Below are 22,274 nucleotides of genomic sequence, written 5' to 3'. Positions count from 1 at the left end.
AAACTCCCTGCACAGATGTCCCTCCGTCAGCAAAACAGGTGCCCAGCTGGCATCGCCTGGGATCCCAATCCCAACCGTCCTACTGGTTTACAGAGCATCAGACAGAGCCTCTCTTTCCCAGACCCCTGAACAGCTGAGCTGTCGCCGCGCCAGAGACACCGCAGAGATGGTGCCGGCAGTGCCGGAGCAGCAGAGGTTAGACGTCTGCACATGCCCCATGACCTCTGTGCCCCAGCTGAGCTCTGCCCCCATGGCAGCCTGCATGACATCAGCTACCTGCGTGGTGACCTTGGGTACGTCCGCCTGGGGCACGTCCAGCCCGGCCCCCGTGGAGGAGAGCCTGGCCAGCTTGGCTTCCACGGCAAGTGGGTTGTGCAGGCCCGGAAGCAGCTCCAGGGCCCTCAGGTGGGGCTCTTCTCCCTGGAGGAAGGGCTCCTCCTCCCACAGGGGCTCCGTGGCCTCCCGGCTGACATCCTCATCTAGGAAGTGTCCACTCGGGGCCTCCACCTCAGGCACAGGGACCTCCAGGCTGGAGGGCTCCCTGGGCCCAGGGAAAGCCGTGGAGATGAAATTTTCTTCGAGCATGGAAGACTCATCAGACCCAAGAGAAACCTCCGACTGGGAGGCCTCCACCTTGGGCAGTTCCTCAAACCTGGAAGAAACCTCAGTCTTGAAGACACCCTCACTGGGCAGGGTGTCAGGCATGGAGTAGATCTCGGGTTTCACGGCCATCTTGTACTGGAAAGTAGGTGAGTGCTCAGAACTGCTGGCGAGCTCAGCCCTGGACATGGCCTCGGCCTTGTAGAGGACTTCTGCCTTCAGGACAGCCTCTGCAAATAGAGACCTTCCTTTAGCTTTTTACAGGGTGGACAGGCGGGACCCTTCCCTGGAAGCTGGCCCCAAGCTCACCATCTCCGAGAGACCAGCTTAAGAGTCAGAGCCTCCCAGGCCCCTAAATACTGGCTTCCCATCTCTGCCCGTCTGCGCATCAGAACTCAAGCCCTGTCTCCTTCTACCTCTTCCAGGAAGCCTTCCCTGACCAGCTCCATGATCTTTCCATTCTCTGGCCTCCCCAGCCGGCCATTATATGCTGGGCTCTTACCACTCCGCCTTGGGTCTGCTCTTAATACATAAACTGACTTCCCTGCAGGTATTATTGTCTCCAAGGCAGAGAGCCCCCAATCAGCAGGTTCCACACCCAAGACCCTCAGGGGCCTCGCCGGGGTCTCAGGGCCCTTGTCCACAGGATAAGCTAGAGCCGTGGGATATAATGAATGCTGTGGATGGATATTAGCGAGACCAAATAAAATCCCTTGGAGGCCTGATATTCAAAGAGGATGGAGGGAACACTCCCAAGGACAGAAAGTGCTAGAATCTGCCCTTCCCTCTTCTTCCAGGTCTACACCAAGAGGGGCATCTCCCCGCCATCTGGGATGGGAGATGATCGCACAGGCCTTCTGCTCCCAGCTCATGGGCAGTAGACCAGCTCCTTTACATCCCAACCTCTTCTTTGTCACCGTGTCCTGGGCTCCCCTGAGAGAGTCCTGATGTCCCCTTCGCTGAGACATCCACTCCCTAGCTCATGGCCTGAACCTCTCCAAGCCTGAGTCTGCACACCTGCGTTGTGAGGATGCGGTGAGTCCCAACTCACTGAGGGCGTTCGGGAGAAGCACCTACCTACCCAGTACCTGGCACACGCAATGCCCAATAAACGGTACCAATGATATGAACATATTGTCACCATTACGAGGTGGATGTTATAGTAATTGAGTACAGTATTTGAGCATTAGGAAGTCTTGGGCTGCCTGGCAGCACAGGTGTCTGAAAGATAGTGGTGGGATGGAACGTTCTAGAATGTCAAATAGAAGATAAAAATTTCCAGGAAGGTAAAAGTTCTTGCTAATGATTAAATGCTTATTTGGGGATGTGGTTGCTTTGGTAACAAATGGTCTCAAATGTGAAAAGAGACTGTAGAAAATGTAGAAACTGTGGGAAAGGATTTATCCATAAAACATGGGTGATATGTTACAGCTCTAAGTCAACCTTGGGAGGCGATCCAGCCTGTGGCCAAGGCATCACGAGGCAGTGCTGTGGGTAAGAATACTGGCTCTGGAATCAGACTGCTGGGTTCAAGTCCTGGCTCCACTTTACCAGCTGTGTGACCATGGGCAAGTTACTTACCCTCTCTGGGCCCCAGTTTCCTCATCTACAAAGTGAGGGTGACTGTGGTGCCTGCCTTGCTGGGCTGTTGTGAGGACTAAATAGAACTGAGCCTGGTGCATGGGAAGTGCTCTATAATGTCAGTCAGAGGGGTGAGGAGGAGAGCACGCTGGCCTCCCTCCCGACAGCTTTGGGGGGCGGGGGCCCACCTGTCTCCTTGCGCAGGTTCTCCTCCAGTGCGGACAGCTTCACATCGTACGAGTTGCGCATGGCAGTGATGTCCTCCTCCAGCCGGGCCCTGGACTCCTGCTCTGCCTCATAGTCGGCCCTCAGCCGGGCCAGGCGCTCTTCGTACTCCTGGCAGAGGCGGGGGAATAACAAGAGGGGCAGCATTTATCGCCACTTCAAAACGAAGCTTTCAGTAATCCTCTTTTGTCATTCAAACAATCCGGAAAATACAAATAAGCCAAAAGAACAAAATTAAAATTCCTCCTCAGCACTAGGATGATTCCTGGCTGGTGAAGACCCTTCTGCACTTTTCTCTATACATTTTTAACGGGCTAGTAGTATGCCTACCTGTCTGTAATCTATGTTTTCCACAAAGCAGCAGATCATGAACACCTTTCTGCATCAACAAATATGTTTTAACCAAATAGTCCTCAAGCCATCGAAGACGAAATGTATTTGTATGCATCTGCTTCTCTCTCCATCTTTGCCATCACCACCAGCTCTCGTCTGACCTGGTTCCCCACCTCCACTCTTGCTCCAAACCTTTCTCCACGTGGCAGCTATGCATCCGTAGATCATGTTTCAATGGCTTCCCGTGTTGGAGGATAAAAATCTAACCTCCTCAACTTGACCTCCAGTCCCCAGTGATCTGGACAGCCCACTCCATCTTTGCCACTCTTGGGCACGCCAGGCGCTTTCCACTCCTAGACACGCCCACTCCCCCCCATGCCCCCCACCCCGCCAGCCTCAGGGCCTTTGCCCTCACTCCCTGGCAAGTTCGTCCCTTCAGGCCTCGGCTTGGTAACAACCTCCCAGAGAGGCCTTCCCTGGTTACCCTCTCAGAAGATCACCACCACCGCTGTCACTTCGCTTATTTCTTCTTAGCCTGGATCATAAGTTCCATCATTCTCTGCATTTATTTGACTATAGATTAACCGTCCAGCTTCCCCACCAGAGAACACGCATCCTCCCATCTTGCAGCCTCGGTGCCTAGCAGAGAGGAGGGACTCGGGGAATCGCCGCTGAATCAGCAAGTGCGTGAAGCAGAACTGCTAGGCAGGCTGTTCAGGTGTCTGATATGCGTCCCCCACAGGGAGGGCCAGGCCTTTATGAACTAATGTTCGTCTGTGACCCGCTGTCTTCTGGAGCTGCTCCTGACAGAGGGGCCTGCAGCGGCAGTAAGCCAGAGGGGCGGGACGGGGTTAAAGATGGGAGAGCCCCTGCACACGCCCACCCCTGCAGATCCCCCAGGAAGTACAGAACCAGCACAGACTCCTACAACAGCACAGACGGCAACAGCACAGACGGCAAGACCTGGGCTCTCGGGGTGGAAGAGGAGACTGACCACCATTAGAATTTAACGTTTTCTGGGACTTCCCTGCTAGTCTGGTGGTTAAGACTCTGCGCTCCCAATGCAGGGGGCCTGGGTTCGATCCCTGGTTAGGGAACTAGATCCCTCATGCCGCAACTAAAGAGCCCACGTGCTGCAACTAAAGATCCCGCACGTGGCAGCGAAGATCCTGCGCAGCCAAATAAACAAATATATATTTTTAATGTAACGGTTTATGCAGCACAGTTGAGATGCATTGAGCCTCAGGGCAATACCTGCAATGTTACTGAGACCCAGGGAGGGTCCAGACTTGCCCAGAACCACGCAGCTCTCTGATGGCCTCATGGAGACCTGCAGCCCACGCCCCGCCTGCTTTCTCCTGCCCCTGCGCCCGCCCTCGCCTTCCTCCTCATCCAGCTGGGATCCCAGCGCCCAGCACTACATCCATCCCTCAGCAAGCACCCCTGACTCCCTCACTTCAGCATCTGCCCCTACTCCCTCCAGCACAGCCCTGACCCCAGTTACACCCAGGCCTAGGCCCAGTGGCACCTACACCCCCGCAAGACCTGGCTGGAGATGCACACATGGGCCCGCACACACGGACCTGCGCACTCGCACACACGGCAGCACCGGCTTCCTTTCTCACCTGTAAATGTGTGACCCCAAATCTCAGAAGGAGCTCTAAGTGGTGTCCCACCCTTTCCTAGTCCTTCCACCTTCCCTCTCTCCGAAACCCTCCGCTCCCCCCATTTCCTGTCTGGTCCTCCACAGAGAGCCCTGAAGAGGGCAGAGGTGAACTCCCTCACCCTCCTCTGCCCTAAAGCTCTGTGTCCTCTTGTGACGGAGGACAAACCGTCCAAAGCCGAACCCCCCGTAGGAGGACTCTGCTCTTTCAGTCCCCCTCCCTCCTATACCTCGGACTTCTCCCTCGGTTCTAGATCATTCCCCACAATCCACAAAACATGCTCTACTACTTCCTTTCTTTTTGCCACACCATGTAGCTTGCGGGATCTTAGTTCCCCAACCAGGGATCCAACCCAGGCCCTGGCAGCGGAATCCTAACCACTGGACCGCCAGGGAATTCCCATGCTACTTCCAATATTAAAAACAATAAAACTCTGCCTTGGGCCCACCTGCGCCTCTGGCTCCAGCGCCCAGCGCCTAGTAGGTGCTCAGAAAATGCTTGTTGATGACTAAATGGGGTAAACCCAGACCTCCGAGCCCCGGCTGGCACCTGTTACACAGCCCAGCCTCTTCCAGCAGCAGGAAAGCCGCCTTATACCCACTCTAGAGATGAGGAAACAGGCTTGGAGAGCTTAAACAACCTGCCCGGGCACAGAGCCTGTAAGAACTGGACTCACAGAATGTAAAAGCTGGATGAGCCCTAGGAATCTTCTAGTCCAAATCCCCTGGTGCAGCTAGAGACGGAAGCCCACGGAGTCAAAGCTGCAGCCCGTGGCTGAGCCGACTCCTGGCCCGGCACCCTCTGTTACACACAGGGGCCCCCTCCCTCATCCTCAGCATCCTGACTGGCTCAGGAATGGAAAGGAAAGCACAGTCTAGGCACACAGAGAGTCTTAAGTGAAAGAACAAACGGGAGGGAGGACAGACCCCCCTCAACTCTTCCTCTGAGTATGGCTCGCAGAAGAAACTCCAGGGCCATAAAATAGACTTGGTGGTGGCAGCGCCAGGGGACAGCGGTCTGACACAGCGTCCACTAAGCTGCCCTTGAGGAGGAGGCAGGTGACCCCCATCCCCAGAGCAGAAGGACCCTCCAATCACTGGCTACTCCAGCAGCCGGCCCAGAACAGCGTTCTTCTCCCTTATGACCACTAGGGGGCGACAGCGCCCTGCATATCACACAGCCAGGATGCCCGCCCACCCAACCCGGCTTCCTCAGGGAGGAGGCTTCCATCCCAGCCCCAGGTCAGCACCCCTGCCCCACGCCCCCCTTCCCCGTACTGCTTTGTGACCAACGTCCACCTGTCCCTATGAGATTCCAAAACACACCCTGAAGCGCAGCCTCTCATCCTGTGGGCTTGTGCTCAGCCATCCCCAAAGGTCCCCTCCTGCCGGGACCTCCCCACCCCGCCCCGGGGAGCCAGGCCCAGGGCCCCAGAGCTAGCCTGCCGCTGCCCCTGCCCCAGGAGCTCCCAGAGCAGCAGAGGAAAAGGCAGAATGAGCGGCTGAGTTCCCAGAACCTTGACGGGGCCTGGATGGGGCCGTCCAGGAGCTACAGTTGAGCCTCTCCCCAAATAGTAAACGCCTCCGCCTGTCGTGGCAGCACTTGGGGGCTCTTTGGTCGGTTCCTCCCAGCCCTCCAGCCCACAGGACTGAGACTCCCCCAGGCCTTACCCGGTCTGCCTCCAGAGGCTGGGCCCCAGGCCCGTGCAGCCTGCCCAGGGCTGCTCCCATCTGAGGTCATAGTTGAGTGGCAGTAGCCCAGCTGCAGACACGTCGAGGCCCCAGTCTCCACAGAGCTGTCCTTCCCTGGCATTAGGTTTCCCACCAGGAAGAAGCCAGTGCCCTACTTAAAGGGACCATCGAATGTCAAACCCCACCACATGCTCAGGTCTCAGAATGCAGCCCTCTAATGGCAGGAACCTCCGGAAATCAACAGAGACTGGAGTCAGGACAGAGCCTAAGCCAGGGGTAGGAGGCGCTGCGTGTCTGGCTGTGTCAGTGCCCCTGGGGTCAGCTCCGCATCTGTAAATCAGGGTGCTACCTACCCTGCTGGGTCCCAGTGTGCTGGAAGCCACAGTTGTGGGAGGACCCAGGTGCCCCGAGGTGACAGCTTTTGCTGGGAGGCTAACGCCCCACTTATCCACCGGTCAAGTCAAATGGGTGCCCAGGGGTCCCCACGGCCCACCCAGGCTGCCTGCTCTCAGCCCAGAGCCCTTCCGCCCTGGCCTCTTCACCGAGGCACTGGCCATCCCTACCGCCAGGGATGCCCTCTCCATTGCCATCAATCCACAGCCAGCTCTTCATGCAGCACAGATGAGAGATGGCGGCCCTGCAGACGCCCACAGCCCTCTCTGTTCTGCACACAGAGGCACCGACGGGGGACGGACTGTACTCTGGAGTCAGGAAACCGAGTTCAAATCCCGGCTTAGACTCTCCTTGGCTGTGTGACCTTGGGCAGGTCATGGCACCTCTCTGAGCCTCAGCTTTCTGAGCTCCAAAGGGAGACTGGAGTACCAACCCCCACGTGATGGTGGCGGGGAAATGGTATCGTTCTGGAGACGGTCTCCTGCTGGGCCCCACCTGCCTGCCCCTCTCCACCTGCCCAGGGTCTCACCTCCCGGATCAGCTGCTTCTCAGCCTCCGTGTTGTGCTGGATCACAGATGGGGGCAACAGCTTCTCTTCAATCTGGACGGGGTTTGGGGGAACCTGATTGTTCAGCAGGGCTGGGAGAAAAGCAGAAATGAGGGGCTGAGGCCAAGGTGCACATGGTTTGGAGGAACTAAGCAAAAATCCATAAAAAGGCAACTGCGTGCTCATTCAAAAAAGACTCAAAGTACTGCACTTATTCCAAGCATGTCTCTGTGTAAGATGCTCATATACTCATCCAACAAGTATTTCTTGAGCACCTACATGTTCCAGGGCCTGGGGGTTTGGCACTAAACAAAACAGACAAGACTCCACACACACGTTGTTTTCAACTGGGGGAGAAAGGTAAGCAAAATGCATAACATGTTAACAAGGAAATATTTTGTAAGAGAAGGAAAGCAGGGAGGGTGCTGAGAAATAAGGATCGGGGGAAGGGCTGCAATTTTAATAGTGTGGACAGGAAAGACCTCTTAGACAAGGTGGGAGGAAAGCAGTTATTTGAAGGAAGTGAGGGAGTGGGGCAGGCAGAGATCCTGGGGACAGACAGAAAGGAATGGTGAGTGCAAAGGTCCTGTGGCAGGCAGGGGCTGTGGCTGTTCCAGGAACAGGCGGGAGGCCACTGAGGCTGGAGCAGAGTGAGCGAGGGAGAGTACGAGCGAAGAGCAGAGCAGGTCAGAGAGGGAAACTCGCAAGCCGTGGCGAGGGCTTTAGCTTCAACTCTGGGTTAAACCAGGCCATTGGAGGGTTTGGGCAGGGCAGCGAAAGGACTTGTATTTGAACAGGAGCTCCCTGGTTGCTGTGTGGAGCATGTACTGGGGGGACAATGGCACAGATTCTGGACCTGCTTTAAAGGTAGAGACAACAGGATCTACTGCTGGATTGGATTGAGGTTTGAGCAAAAGTGAGAAGCCCAGCGTGACCCCAAGGTTTCTGGCTTGAACACCTGGAAGGAGAGCGGTGTCACTGGCTGGGGACAGCTGCAGGACAAGCAGGTCTGGGAAAGGTCGAGAGTTCAGTGTCCAATATGTTAAGTTTGGAATGACAATTAGATAGATGGCCAGATGGCCAAGTCTGGAAATCAGACGACATGGTTTATCAATCAGGTTTGGGTTTTACTTCCTGATGTTTTTGACATCCTGGGAGACTTGATGGCCAGGAAGAGACTGCCCCTCCCAGGGCCAGCCAATTCCTAGAGGGAGTAAACAGCTTGTCCGGAGGAGCAACCCTTTCATGTGCAAACCAACCAATTCTGAGTCCACACCCACCTCTATCTAACTCTCCCACACAGCCAGTATTTCCCCTGCCCAAAGTCAACCGGGGCCAGGACCAGGCAAGCAGGGACAGCCCTTATGCCCCAATCCTGTCGGGCTTACTCAAGCTAGCCAGTCCTGAGCTGTTTTTCCTGCATGGCTGTGTCTTTCCACCAAAACCCCGATAAAGGCTCTGGCCCGGGCTGTCCCTCGCTCCTCTCTGCCTCCTGACCCACACTGGTGCTTCCCCCTGTGGCCCTGCATGGCGTGCTTCTCATTTCCAGGGTAACTGAGTAACATTACCCTTTCTTTCAATGACATTGACCTCTCTGTGTCACCACTCAGTCACCTTTATAAATTAAGACCTGGACACGCATCACACAGCCAGGCTGTGAGAATCATGAGCACGGAGGTGGTGTTTAAAGATGTGAGACCAGGGCTTCCCTGGTGGTGCAGTGGTTAAGAATCCACCTGCCAATGCAGGGGACACGGGTTCGAGCCCTGGTCCAGGAAGATCCCGCATGCCGTGGAGCAACTAAGCCCATACGCCACAACTACTGAGCCTGTGCTCTAGAGCCCGCGAACCACAACTACTGAGCCCGCCTGCCACAGCTACTGAAGCCCACGCGCCTAGAGCGCCTAGGCGTGCCTAGAGCCCACAACAAGAGAAGCCACCACAGCGAGAAGCCCGCTCACTGCAACGAAGACCCAATGCAGCCAAAAATAAATAAAATAAATTTATAAAAATTAATAATAATAAAAAAATAAAGACATGAGACCAGATGAGCCCACCTTAGGAGTGTAGAGAGAGAAAAGGCTAGAGGACCGGCCCTGGGACAGCCTGACATCAGGAGGTTAGGGATGGAGAGACTCACACAAGGGAGCTGAGAAGGAGTGGCCGCAGAGGCAGGAGAACTAGGACAAAGGGCGTCCAGGAAGCAAGGGTTTCAAGGAGAAGGGAAGGGGTCATCTGAGTCAGCTGATGCTAAGAGGACAGCTGAGGCCTCCTGAGGACCGATCACTGGATTTAACAACCAGGAGGGCATCCATGACAAGGGCAGCTTCAGTGGGATGGGGGCGCAGGGCCTGCCTGGACTAGGGGCAGGAGAGCAGAGCACGGAGGGCCAGTGAAGACAGACCAATGTTTCCAGTTCTGCTGAAAGTGGGGAGGAAGAAATATGCCAATGACCAGAGGGAGAACCAGGGCTGAGAGGGCAACGCTAACAGTTAAGTGCCTGTGCTGGAAACACCTGGAGCTTTGAGTCAGACACACCTGGTCTCAAGACCCAACTATAACGTTAAAGCATCCGGTACCGTCTGTTGAGCCTCACGTGCCAGGCTCCGTGCTAAGCCCACACGTGAATCATCTCGCGCGATCCTCTCAACCACCCCACAGCAATAACAAGGCAGGTGCTGTCATTACCTCCACTTTACAGATGAGAACGCTGAGGCTCAGGGGGGCTAAGTTGCTTCCCCGAGGAGCCAGGACGTGAACCGGTATTACTGCCCTGATCTCAGCCCCCTGCCTGCCCTGCCTCCGCCATTTCAGCTTGCTGGGCTCCATGCTCCAGATCCAGGAAGAGGGGATGCTAAGAGCCCTTACCCCCCAAGGCTGCCGTGATAACCATGGGAAGTCTGCAGGCATGTCAGCTGCTGGGTCAGGGGAGCCACCGGCAGAGCAGCCCCAACTCCCTCCTGATGCCCCTCGCCATTCCTCCATCTAGCGTCCCCTCACTGATCGGGGGGGCTAAGCAGGGTCAGGGGTGGGGCAGGAGGGAAAGAGGAGGAAGGCAGATTGCCCAAGCGGAACCCCTCACAGTGGTGTTCAAGGGCCTCTGCACTCCAGGCCCGGCCAGCCCCTACATAGCCACCTCCCACCACCCGAGCCGCCAGGCAGTCGGCAGAACTACCTGTGGGTCCCCAAACAGACCTTAGAGCTTTGTGCATCTCTGCACAGACTGACCACTCTCATCCCGTCTAACAGGAGACTTCTCATCCCCCAAGACTCTGTGCAATCACCCCTTCTCCACTGGGAAGCCTTCCCTGACTGACCACACCCTACCCCCAGGTAGCCTTGGCCACACACTCCCTTCTGCCCTGCAGTGCCCTGTACGGATCTCTGCGCCAGATGCACACGACGCTCTGCTGGAGCGTCCTTCTCCCCCAGGAAACCAGGTATACCCACGCGGCAGAGCCTGGATCTGACTCACCTCTGTGTCCCCATGCCCAGCACAGGTCCACACACAGAGCAGGTATGAATGGATGGGGGCGGGGTGACAGGAAAGATAGATAAAAGGATGGATGACAGGGCAGAGTGAATGAGTAGGTGGACATGTGGACAGTAGGATGGATGGGTGGGTGGATGGATAAACAATGGAGTGGGTGGGAGGACAGGTGGGTTGAGTGGATGGGTGGATGAATGGGTAGATGGATGGATGCATGGGCAGGTGGACAGATGGGTAGATGGATGGATGCCTGGGTGGATGGATGGATGCCTGGGTGTAGATCAATGGGTGTGTAGAATGGATGGATAGAGAGGAAGGTGGGTGGGGAGGTGGATGAACGGACAGATGGACTCAGTCTCTTTAGTGCTCCCTTCTCCCAAGGGATTCTCAGATAAAGAAAACTCTGGAGTCCCTTGGTTGCAAGGACCCTGCAGGCCCACGCTCCAGGTATAGATTTCTACCTGCCAGATGACAGCCAAACACCTGGGTGTGAGAGCAGGCATCACAAGGTGCCTAACTGGGAGTGGGCGTGTGACGTCGGGGGAGGGTGAGTCACCTAGCTGCTAAGCAGCACAGCATCACCACGCTGCCATGGAGACAGCAGGCAGACAGGAGGGAGGACGGATGTGCAGCCTAGAGGCAAGAAACGGCGGACAGAGCCTCCAGCTGATGGGACAGGCCAGGCAGACGGGCCTCATGCTGGGTCATCGGCGAGCAGAAACCATCTGGGCCATCACCAACCAGGGCTCTCCCCGGCTGTTCAAAACTCTATGCTCACGTGAAGTTGCGAGGAGGTGGGACATTGCTTCCATGCCCCGGAAGACAAAGGGAGAGGGCCTTTTTCGTCCCGGGCCCTCCCTTCCACTCCCTCCCCCTGCCGCCCACCTGACAGGTTGCTGGGGCTCATCTGCTGGGCCAGAATCGCCCTGAGCTTCTTGATCTCCTCCTGGTACTCGCGCAGGAGGGCATCCTTGGGGTCCTCGTTGATGCAAGGCTTGTTCTTGATGTTCTTGGCTCGGTTGGCGTAGCGCAGCGTGCTGAGGGTCTCAGCGTAGTTGTTGTCAGCGGGCGACAGGCAGGCCACCATCAGTGTCTTGGTGTTGCCGCCCAGCGAGTCCTGCAGCAGCCGCGTCAGTTTCGAGTCCCGGTAGGGGATGTGTTTGCAGCGCCCGTCCACCAGGGCCGAGATGACGTTGCCCAGCGCCGACAGCGACAGGTTGATCTTGGTGGCCTCCTTGAGCCGCTCCCCCGTGGCACCCGTCTTGGACTGCCGCTCGCTGCCTGCCAGGTCCACCAGGTTCAGCTTGCCTGCCCGGAGGTGGTCCTTGCCCCGCTCATCTGCAGACAGACCAGGCAGAGGGGTGAGGGCCCTGGGGTGAGCCCCACGGTAAGGAGACCTGGGTGCTCCCCACCCACCGAGGGTCTCATTTCAGCTGCACAGGAGCCCCATGAAGGGGGTGCTAGGATTGTGCCGTTACAGATGAGAAAAGTGAAGCTCAGAAAGGGCATTTAACATGCCTAAGGTCACACAGCTTCCAAGAGCAGAAGCCAGGGCCAACTGACTCCAGGGAGCGGGGGCTGGGAGGCACAGGCTGCTCTCTGAGTGCTGCAGGATTTCTTACGGCTATCGAGACAGCTCTTACAGATTCCTTGTGAGGCAACGGCGGGGCGGGGCGGGGTGGGGTCAGTGGGAGGCAGTGAGGGGATATGATTGGGTCACCAGGGAGCTGAATCCCTCAATGCAAAAAACATCGGCTTTGGAGAGCCTTGGACCCAGTTCCCATCCAAGTCTTGCCTCCTATTTGCTGTGTGACCTTGGCAAAGCCACGCACCTCTCTGACCCTCAGTTCTCACATCAACAAAATGAGACTAACGATAGCTCCCCACCAGCGTTGGTTGTTGGAAGGAGCAAACGGACAGCACACTTGTACGGAGTCCACACAGGGCCCAGCACACAGCAGGGATTTGTTTGCCCTGAGAACGAGCCCAGTTCTGCAGTGACCGCAGCTGTGCTGGCAGGGCAGACCCGTGTTCTGGGGGTGACGGGAGCCGGGCACTGGCTGGGAGCAGGGGCCTGGAGCACAGGTTTTGAAGGCAGAGCCTGAGGGATCCGGTCTCGATTCTATCCCTCGGCAGCTGCGGAACTCAGGGAAATTAACTCTGAGCCTCGGCTTTCTCTTAGTAACATGGGAATCTAAGACCCCCCCTGAGGGCTGTTGTGAGGATTACACAGAGAGCACGGGCGTGAGGGGCTCGGGGTCATGCCTGGCACACAGCAAGTGCTCCTCAAATGACAGCCTGCGGCTCTTGATACTATTAATAATTCTTACTGTCACCAGAGGACATGGTAAACGGTTCCAAGTGAAATAGGAAGCAGGGGCTTCCTCCTTAGTTTCCTGCTGGTTGAAACCAGAATTGGCCTGGTTTTGCCCATGAGCACAGCTACCTGAAGTAAAAAGGTCTGGCTGGCATCCAGTGGAAGCTTGGACATGCAAGGGGCTTGATTCTTTGGGCTATTTTTTTCTTAAGGAGCAGCAGGAAGGAGGGACTTGGAAATGCTCTTTTGGAAAGCTCTTTGCAGAATGTACCGGGAGCCTTAAACAGGTTTGTACCCATGCCCCAGGAGGCCTGCTCCAGGGAATCTAATCTGAGGAGATGACTCTAAAAGCAGAAAAGGGGACTTCCCTGGTGGCAGAGTGGTTAAGAATCCGCCTGCCAATGCAGGGGACACAGGTTCGATCCCTGGTCCAGGAAGATCCCACATGCCACGGAGCAACTAAGACTGTGCACCACAACTACTGAGCCTGTGCTCTAGAGCTTGCAAGCCACAACTACTGAAGCCCGCGCCTAGAGCCTGTGCTCTGCGGCAAGAGAAGCCACTGCAATGAGAAGCCTGCGCACCACAACAAAGAGTAGACCCCGCTCGCCGCAACTAGAGAAAGCCCATGTGCAGCAAGGAAGACCCAACGCAGCCAAAAATAAATAAATAAATACATTTTTAACAATAAATAAATAAAAGCAGAAAAGGCTTTGTACACAAAGATGTTCATCATGGCATTATTTACAACACTGAGAAACCGGAAACAGCATTAAGATCTTGTAGAAAAAAAAAAAAAAAGAGCTTGTAGAGGGCCGGGTAGAGGAGGGTGCTGAATGATGCGCGGTCCTTCAGCCACCTTCCATGGTCAGGAAGACATGGCAGGAACTACGTGGGAACATTCTTAGGGATGGCATGGGAAATGAAACATGGGGAAGAAACTTTATATAGAGCAGAAGATTTTAAGTGTGTTTAAAATTTGCACAGGGGAAAAAAGGATCAAAATAACATATGCTTAAATGTTAACGGTTGTGTTTATGAGTAATTTCCCCTACCTTCCTCTAACTCCTAAATCTTTATTGAACTTATTTTATAATGGAAATAAAAAACATCTTTAAAATTTTTAAAAAGCCTGTTTGCAGGCAGCCTGCCTCATCCTTCAAACCCATCTGCAGAGACCAAAAGGCACCCCACAGGGCCACTCGCTCCTCCTGCCTCCTGATCTGTCCTCTCAGGCCCTAGTCCCTGCCCCCACCTACAGCATCATCATATGAGGATGTGATCACACCACCCGCCCTCCCCATATAATCACCCCTGGGGGCGACTCTGACCCAGCCAGCACCAGGGGGTTGGCCTGGAGCCAGGTCACCACACAGGTGGGCAGTGTGCTGCTGGGGGTTCTGTCAACCCAGGCCTTGACCTTGGGCTGGGATCTCTCCACAATTATGCTCCTAGTTGGGCTGAGGCTTCTTCCTGCCCCACTGCTCTCCAGAGTTCTGTTTGTGATGAACCACAAACTTGGAGGCAATGGCAGTGTTAGTGGGAAAAACCCAGATGTCAGAGAAACCTGGGTTCAAATCCCAGCTCTACCACTTAGCAGTTAAGCGGTACCTTGAAGCACTTAAGTAAGACCTTGAACAAGCAGGTCACTTGACCTCTCAGAGCCTCCGTTTCCTCATCTGTTAATGGGAATTATAATGCCTGCATTTAGGACTGTTGTGGGCTTTAAATAGAATGAGGTGTGTAAAGGACTCAGCACAGCGTCTATAGGTGGCCTGAAATAAACGAGTTCCTTTCCTTCTTCTTCTCTTTCTCAGTAACTCTTCCAGAAATAAAGAAAGAGTGAGATGGCTTTGGAGTAGAGAATGCTAAAGAAAGAGGAGAGGGCTTCCCTGGTGGCGCAGTGGTTGAGAGTCCGCCTGCCGATGTAGGGGACACGGGTTTGTGCCCCGGTCCGGGAAGATCCCACATGCCGCGGAGCGGCTGGGCCCGTGAGCCATGGCCGCTGAGCCTGCGCGTCCGGAGCCTGTGCTCCGCAACGGGAGAGGCCACAACAGTGAGAGGCCCCCGTACCGAAAAAAAAAAAAAAAAAAAGAAAGAGGAGAATCCTAAAGTTCTGGGTGGCACACACTCTGGGGGCAGACCCCTGGGATAGAGGCCCAGCTCGAAGACCTTCTAGTTGTGTGACCGCGATTTCCTCACTCATCTGTAAAATAGGGATGATATGAGTATCCACCTCATGGGGTTGTTGGAAGGAGCAAATGAGCTAATGCAAATACATTGCATGGCACGTAGAAAGTGCTCAGTGGTAGCTACCAGTATTATTATTGTTGTTGTTGATGATGCTGTTTATCCTGGAAACGTGGGTCCTGGCACAGGGACAGTCCTCTTGTGTTTCCTCCAGGCAACCCCAGCATCTCTTCCCAGTTGCGGCCCTCGAGGCTCCGAGTGGTGAAGGGTCTGGGCTACTAGGAGCAGGCACCCGGCTTGGTGGTCCGGCCCCCTCCGCCCCCGCCCGGCCCCACATACCCACCGCGTAGATCTCGATGCTGATGGTGAAGATGGAGTGGGAGCGGGAAGAGTCCTTGTTCATCAGCGTGTAGCCAACCGAGCGGTTCTTCCAGCCCGTCTCCATGACGCGCTCGCACTGGGCCACACTGTGCACCGTGTGCATGGAGAGCCCCTTCACGTACACCCCCTTCTCCGAGTGCTCCTTCAGCTGCGGGCAAGAGGCACGGGTCAGGGCTCCCCGGGGAACCTGAGGGAAGGGCCCAGCTCCCACCACCTCTGCCCTCCTGCAGGGCGGGTTGGCACCTCGGATTCCCTGTCACAGGTTGGGGGTTTGTCCTAGGTAGAACCAGCCTCAAACCCACCCCCGCCTCTCCCTTGTTGTGGGACCTTGGGTCAGTGACATCATCTCTCTGAGCCTCCGTTTCCACATCTGTAAAATGGGTACAAGATACCTATCCCTTAGGGAGGTGGTGAGGATTCTGTAAACTAAGGCTCGTACAACGCATGGCACGATGCCTGGCACATGGTTACTGCTCCATAAATGGCAGCCGCGGTCTCACTGTTGTTGTTAGTGCTGTGGTTGTGAAGGCGGCTTCTGGTCTGGGGCTTCAGCTCCCGGGGGCCGACCCTGTCTGTAGTCATTCACCCAAGGGCTCTGAGTGCTTCTCCCCTGACCTGCCAACGTGGCTTCTGCTCGCCTCCCTGCCACGGCTCCACGGCAACAAGAATGTTCCCAGACCCTTGGATCATGGCAGGTGAAGGGCCATTTGCCGCCCAGAACTCCCACTGGCCCCCAGCCCTCAGCACGATGGCAGCGAGTAAATCAATTTATCTGACTGCTGCGTGCTTGCTCTCCAGGCAGCTGAGCTGTTTTGTTGCTGACACAGAGCTGTGAAAAGCAATGTGAGAGGAAATAAAACCACTCTGGGAAGAGCAGAATGAATTAGGACAGAAGTCATCTGTCCGCTGGTCTGAGCCAGAGTAGGCTCAGATGCTTTGCCCCGGGGCAGCTTCAGGGTCCCAGGTGGGGCTGGGCCCCTGCTGCAGAGCAGGGCGGGGGGCAGAGGGGGGCAAGCACAGGCTTGCCCTATCTCCCCAAGTCCGGAGAAAGAGCCAGACCCAGACCGAAGGACTGGGTTTCACGGAACAGATAAGCGACGGAGGCAAAGAAAGGTTAAGTGGCTTTCTGAAGGTCACACAGCTATTAGTGGCAGGGCAGCACTGGGGTCACTGGCAGTGGAAGACTCCAGAGGCAGGGCTTGGAGAGAGGCTGCAGCATCCTGGAGTAACTGAAGTTTGATATGACAAAGGACTGACCTTGACCTAGAAGGTGGCTGTGAGGACGGAGCTCAAAGGACAGGAGCAGGAGAGCCTGCAAACAGAGCAGGGCTTGATGGTAGCCTGGGATGCTGTGTGCCTGCTTTGGTCACTGCCACACTCTCAGAGGCTAGACGCCTGCCTGGTACATGCTAGGCGCAGGTGACGGATGGCTGCTCCTGGCCTCAGGAAGAACGCAGTTTCCTATCCAGTCAGACAGACTCGGGTTAGAAACCTGGTTCTGTGACTTGCTAGTTGGGGAAGTCATTTTGCCTCTCTCGGCCTCGGTTTCCTCATCTGTAAAATGAGGATGATGAATCCTATTTCCACAAGACTTTTGGGAGGATCGAAAAGAGAATGGATGTGAAAGGAGCTCTGTGGGGGTTTCTGGAGGGGGTTCGGTGAGCACAGATACCAAGAGGATGAGGCCGTCCTCTCCAGCCTGAGCAACCTCACGAGCAGGAAAGGAGGTCAGGGGAGGCAACACCTAATGTAGGGGTCTCCCACCCACCCTATTTTTAGGCCCAGGAGGGCTCGCCCCCTCACCTCCCGACCTTCTGGATCCCTCCACCCCTCCCCTGCTGTTCCGGCCTCCACCCACCTCCCGAGTGTCAGGCGCCAGCCCCGCCCCGCATTCCTTGGTAACTGTTCCTCCCGGATGCCCGGCGGAGCGCGGTCGCCATGGCAACCAGCTGGGATGCGGCCGAGTGCGGGGGAGCGGCGCGCATGCAGGACGGGACCACAGCCGGCCGGGAAACGCCCTCATGGAGGTGCGGGGTCCTGCCACTGGCCCGACGCCGGCTGCGGGAACCAACTGGAAAGGCCCCTGAGGGCCCCACCTCCGCCACCCAGCACTGAGCTGGGTTCCGTGATGGTGGTTCGTAGTGTTGGGGGAGGGGGTGTAATCGGCTTCCCCAAATCCCTTGCTGGCCCTCGCTGATCTAACCACTCTCGTTAGCAGAATTACCAGGCCGTGGGCTGTGCTGTGGAGCCTGGCCACCTGGGTGCAAACTCCATCTCCACCCTTTACCGACTGTGCCCTTGGGCTAGTTCTTGAACAGCAGCTCCTCCTAAGGCTGTTGTGAGGGTTATACAGAACCCAGCTGTCCCTGCTCTGAGAGAGCTCCAGGCACCCATGGGCAATGTCTCTGAGCACATCTGTCACTGGCGGCCCTCATCCTCAGGCAGCCTGGCTCACCAAGCCTGAGGCCTGTGGTCCAGCTGGGCCACGTACAGGCAGCTGCCAGCCCTTGGGCCCGCAGGGCCTGGGTAACGGAACCCATCCTAGGGTCCATGATATGGAGGAAGTGGAGGGGGCTGGCAGGGGCCCCGATGCTGCAGGCTGGCCTTTCGGGGCCGACAAGCAGGAGCAACTCCCTGTGCCTTGCTCCCGTCCCCATGTCCCCGTCTGGGGGCTGAGTTATGACTCAGCTGCTCCAGCTCCAGGAGAGAGAAGACAGTGGAAAGACCCCAGCTGGGTGGCTGGAGGTGCCTGTGTAGAAAGGGCAGAGCACTGCTGTGTCTGCGAGGAGGTGAGGAGGAGGGGGCTGGGGGCCAGTCCTGGTCTGGACGGGGACGGGGGGTGGGGGGAGTTCACACCCCTGTGGACCTGCTGTAGTCTGTGGCCTGACCTCCAGGGTCTTCCCAGTAAGTCTCTGTTGAATGGATGACTCAATTAATGAATGTTCCTCCCTCACATGGAACCCCACTACTCGCTTCTCACTGCCCCCCGGGTTTCCTATACTTCCCACCCGGAAGAGTCTGGGAGGAAAGCACCTGACGACTCAGATCCCACATATTCTGGTATTAGCGCCATTACTAGTAATTTGCTGTGTGACCTTGGCCAAGTCCCTTCCCCTCCCTGGGACTCAGCTTCCTCATCTGTACCATAAAAGGACTGGACTTAGAAGCTCTCCAAGGGTCTTTCTGGCTCAAAATTTTAAGGATTTTCCCACTATCTGGCCAGCACAAGCAAGTTTTTTTTCAAAACGGCTGCTCCCTGGGGTCGGATGTGTTCAGTTGGGCCATACAATGGTTGCGGGACAGAGAGGCACTCACAGTCCCTCCAAATGAAGCCAGGACAACTGGAGGGCCTAGGGGCAAGTGGGGGGCTCTGGATCTGAGCAGGGAAACAGCCCTGCCCCACATGGATGGGGTGGGACGGGACCCAGGTGATCCCAACGTCCTGTCCAATCTAGAGGTCAGTGAGGGTCTGGAAGACTGGGGGGCATCGGCAGCAGCCCCTTTATCTGGTTCTGCGCCCCCTCCCGTGGCTGTCAAGGCCTGTTCCCTGGGGAGATTTAGGCAGTTGGGCCACGGAAAATGTCCAACCCTGACTCTGTGGCTTCCTAACCTAGTGGCCACAGGCAAGTCACCTCCTCTTTCCCAGCCTCCTTTCCTCATCTGCAGAATGGGAATCTCCATAGCAACCTCCCAGGACTGATGCTCATTAATGACTGACATCCCCCAGCTCAGGCATTCTGACTCTGAAGGAGGTAGTTCAACCTCCACCGCTGGTTGTGGGCCTCTTGTGGGGGGCCTGGAGGCGGGCATTGGTTTCTTGGTCAGATAAGAAGCCCCAGAGTCTGGGGGCAGCCACCAGCATGCTGGCCACAGATCTGGGTCAGTCTCCCCTCATTGGGCTCCTCCTTGGACTTTTATTTTTTGGCCACGCCGTGCAGCATGCGGGATCTTAGTTCCCTGACCAGGGATGGAACCCAGGCCCCCCGCATTGGGAGTGAGGGGTCTTAACCACTGAACCACCGGGGAAGTCCCTCCTCCTTGGACTTGACCTGGCCCATCCAGGATTCGGAGAGTCCCAGAGGGGAGACATAAGCAAGCCTTGCCCAAAGGTCCCGGACCTGGTCCAGCCTCGCCACCACCTGGCTGTCCAGTTCTGGCAGGTCACTTGACCTCGCTGGGCTCCCCAAAGGGTCAGCCACGTTGTGCCTACCTTTTTTTTTTTTTTTTTTTTTGCGGTACGCGGGCATCTCACTATTGTGGCCTCTCCCGTTGCGGAGCACAGGCTCTGGACGCGCAGGCTCAGCAGCCATGGCTCACGGGCCCAGCTGCTCTGCGGCATGTAGGATCTTCCTGGACCAGGGCACGAACCCGTGTCCCCTGCATCGTCAGGCGGACTCTCAACCACTGCGCCACCAGGGAAGCCCCATTCTGCCTATCTTGATAGAGCCCTCAAAGCATCTAATTCTGCTTCACCCAGCTGGGAAATGATGTCCTTTCATTCCGATTCTAGGCTTTCAGGAGACTGAGGACAATTGACGAGGTGAGCAATGCTCAGTGACCAGTTGGGCCAGCCCTAGTTTTTTCCGTCTTGAGTCCATTTTGCAACCCCCAGGTCATATTCCTCATCCTTTCTCGGAATCCCAATGGCACGAAAGAGCTCACACGTCGAGCCCCTACTATGCGCTGACCCTCTGCTCAGCAGCTCACCCTTGTTACCCTCTTCAATCCTCACAACAACATTCTGAGGTCATATCATCGATCTTTGGACACCTCCACACCAGACCCCTTTCAGAGGGGGACAAGGTCCCAGAATCTGAGCCCATCGCATGTTTGCGATGCAGGAACCTGATGTCACACGGATCTGGGCTCAACTCCAGGTTTGGCCCAGCTCCTTGCAGTTGAAGCTTGGGCACGTTAATTACCCTCTGTAAACCTCCCTTCCCACGTCGGTAAACTGAGGATAATAATATGGGTATCCCCAACTTTCTCTGAGTTCAGGTCGGAAAGAAATCCGATTTTCACTTTTACCAAAAAAGCCTTTATCGTACTAATGTCAGTCTTTCATAAAAGCAAAGTGGAATCAAGATTTTGGAAAGCAGGGGATACTCTTCCCTTTATGCCATTTCAGCTTTTACAAAACACTCGCTCTGCTTTCTGATAGTGGGGGAAACCTGTACCTACCTAACGAGGTGACTGGGAGTATTAAATGGGATAACATGCCTAAAGCAGTGAGTAAACAGTAAGTGCTCAAAAAATGATCACTATTACCTTTTAAGCTTGAAAGTCTCTTAGAATTTTTCAAAATAATTTTTTAGAAGTGGAACCCTTTTTTCAAATGAAATCCGTCACCAAATTCCATCTATTTCAACAGATGTAAGTGGCACTGCCCCAGAGAAGGCCTCCCCTCCCCTTGCGCGGTGCGGGTAGGCCCAGTAACCCCTCCCCTGCCTCACAGACTCTGAGACTACTCCAAAATTCAAGTTCAAAACTCCCCATTCTAGTCTGAACCAGCGCCTGTGTCCTCAGGACCCTTCCCCATATTTCTGAGGGAGCACCCCCAATGCCAACCTCCCCCTCTAGCTGCCCCCACACACCTCTGCCGGGGCTGCACCCACCTCCAGCTTCTGCTTGGTGTCAGTACCCAGCAGGTCACGGACGTCTTCATTGTAGATCTCCAGGTAGGAGGCCCGGACCAGGAACTTGGTGTTCTCTGCACACTGCAGGGAGAGCAAAGATACCTGAGCACCCGCTGCCTGGACATCACAAAAGGACATCGTGGCAGGAGGTGTCCCCAACCTCACCTGACCCTGCCTGCCTGGCCAGCTCTCCCCTCCTCTCCGGCTTCTCAGAGGGGCATCATTTTCCTACTGCCATGGACCCATGCTCTCTCTACAAGCCTCATGGGAAAGGAAATGGGAGAGGCCTCCCCACTGTTCAGGTAGAGAGACCAAGGCCACGGGGAAGGCCTGGACCAAGCACTGGCCCTGGGCTAATCCCTGGCAGTTCTTCCAGTTGCCTGATGTTCCTGTGGGTCATCAAAATGAGTCCCAGGTGTAGTACAGTGGGCTCTGCAGCTGACTCGTCCCTGCTTTGCCATTTCCCAGATGCAGGAATCTCTGCGCATTCATGAGTGGTCAGCAGGGCACGTCTCACCTGCAGCCTGGACACTGGGATAACTGGTCTGGGCCCAGCCCATAAGGGCTCCAAGCCTTGGCTTCCCCATCTCAAAAATGAGGATAACAGCTACCTCCTGGGCCAGGGTGGTAGTGAGATAATTATGCAAAGGGCTTTGCACAATGCTTGGCCTGTAGCAGCTGCTCAATTAAAAAAGGAAGCTATGATTGTTTACAGCCATTTCTTGGGCCAGCACTCTGGGTCATCATATCCATGTGAAGTGTTATACGAAATGTTAAAATCCAAAAATGGCAGGAGGAAAACACAGCAGGTCGAATTTTCTCAGCTTTAAGTTCTCCCATCACCTCTTCAGAAACCAGAGCCTGCGTCTGTCTGCTCATCTGTGCCGCGTCAAGGCCGCTCTGACCGCATCCCACAACCGCTGCCCAGGTCAAAAGTGCTCTGGGATCATTCACGGTAACGCCTGGGGAGCCCAACCCCGCCCCTTCCATCCCCCAGGCCCGTACCTGGACGCTCTCGAAAATGTGCTCGAAGGCCCTAGGGATGATGCCTCTTTGGCAGGGTGGGTCAGGCAGGCCCTGCATGGTGAAGGACTTCCCGCTGCCTGTCTGGCCGTAGGCAAAGATGGTGCCGTTGTAGCCCTCGGTGACGCCCTGTGTGGGAGGACACAGCCCAGGGCTCAGCTGGCCGAGCTCAGCCAGGCTTGGGGCCAGGGCTGCAGGGCTGC

General features: G+C 55.9%; 1 protein-coding gene across 8 annotated transcripts in view; it reads right to left on the bottom strand.

Annotated features, from left to right (window-relative positions):
• Positions 1–22,274, bottom strand: part of KIF17 (kinesin family member 17) — a 52,044-nt gene that overhangs the window by 22,373 nt on the left and 7,397 nt on the right. For 4 of the 8 annotated variants that reach the window (XM_033841871.2, XM_033841879.2, XM_033841883.2 and 1 more), the window contains exons 2-8: positions 22,054–22,200; positions 21,007–21,129; positions 15,371–15,560; positions 11,410–11,862; positions 7,017–7,126; positions 2,370–2,517; positions 277–830 (exon numbers count right to left, since the gene is read on the bottom strand). In XM_033841871.2, coding sequence (XP_033697762.1) covers positions 277–830; positions 2,370–2,517; positions 7,017–7,126; positions 11,410–11,862; positions 15,371–15,560; positions 21,007–21,129; positions 22,054–22,200 — 1,725 coding nt within the window. Of the gene's footprint in view, positions 1–276; positions 831–2,369; positions 2,518–7,016; positions 7,127–11,409; positions 11,863–15,370; positions 15,561–16,669; positions 16,763–21,006; positions 21,130–22,053; positions 22,201–22,274 lie in introns of those variants that run through there. The other 4 variants (XM_033841891.2, XM_033841887.2, XM_033841893.2 and 1 more) reach the window with 2 other exon arrangements.

This window comes from Tursiops truncatus, chromosome 1 (genome assembly GCF_011762595.2).
Source record: "Tursiops truncatus isolate mTurTru1 chromosome 1, mTurTru1.mat.Y, whole genome shotgun sequence".
Taxonomy (NCBI): Eukaryota; Metazoa; Chordata; class Mammalia; order Artiodactyla; family Delphinidae; genus Tursiops; species Tursiops truncatus.
Note: the sequence above shows the minus strand (reverse complement) of the source record. Positions and strands in the feature narration are given on the sequence as shown.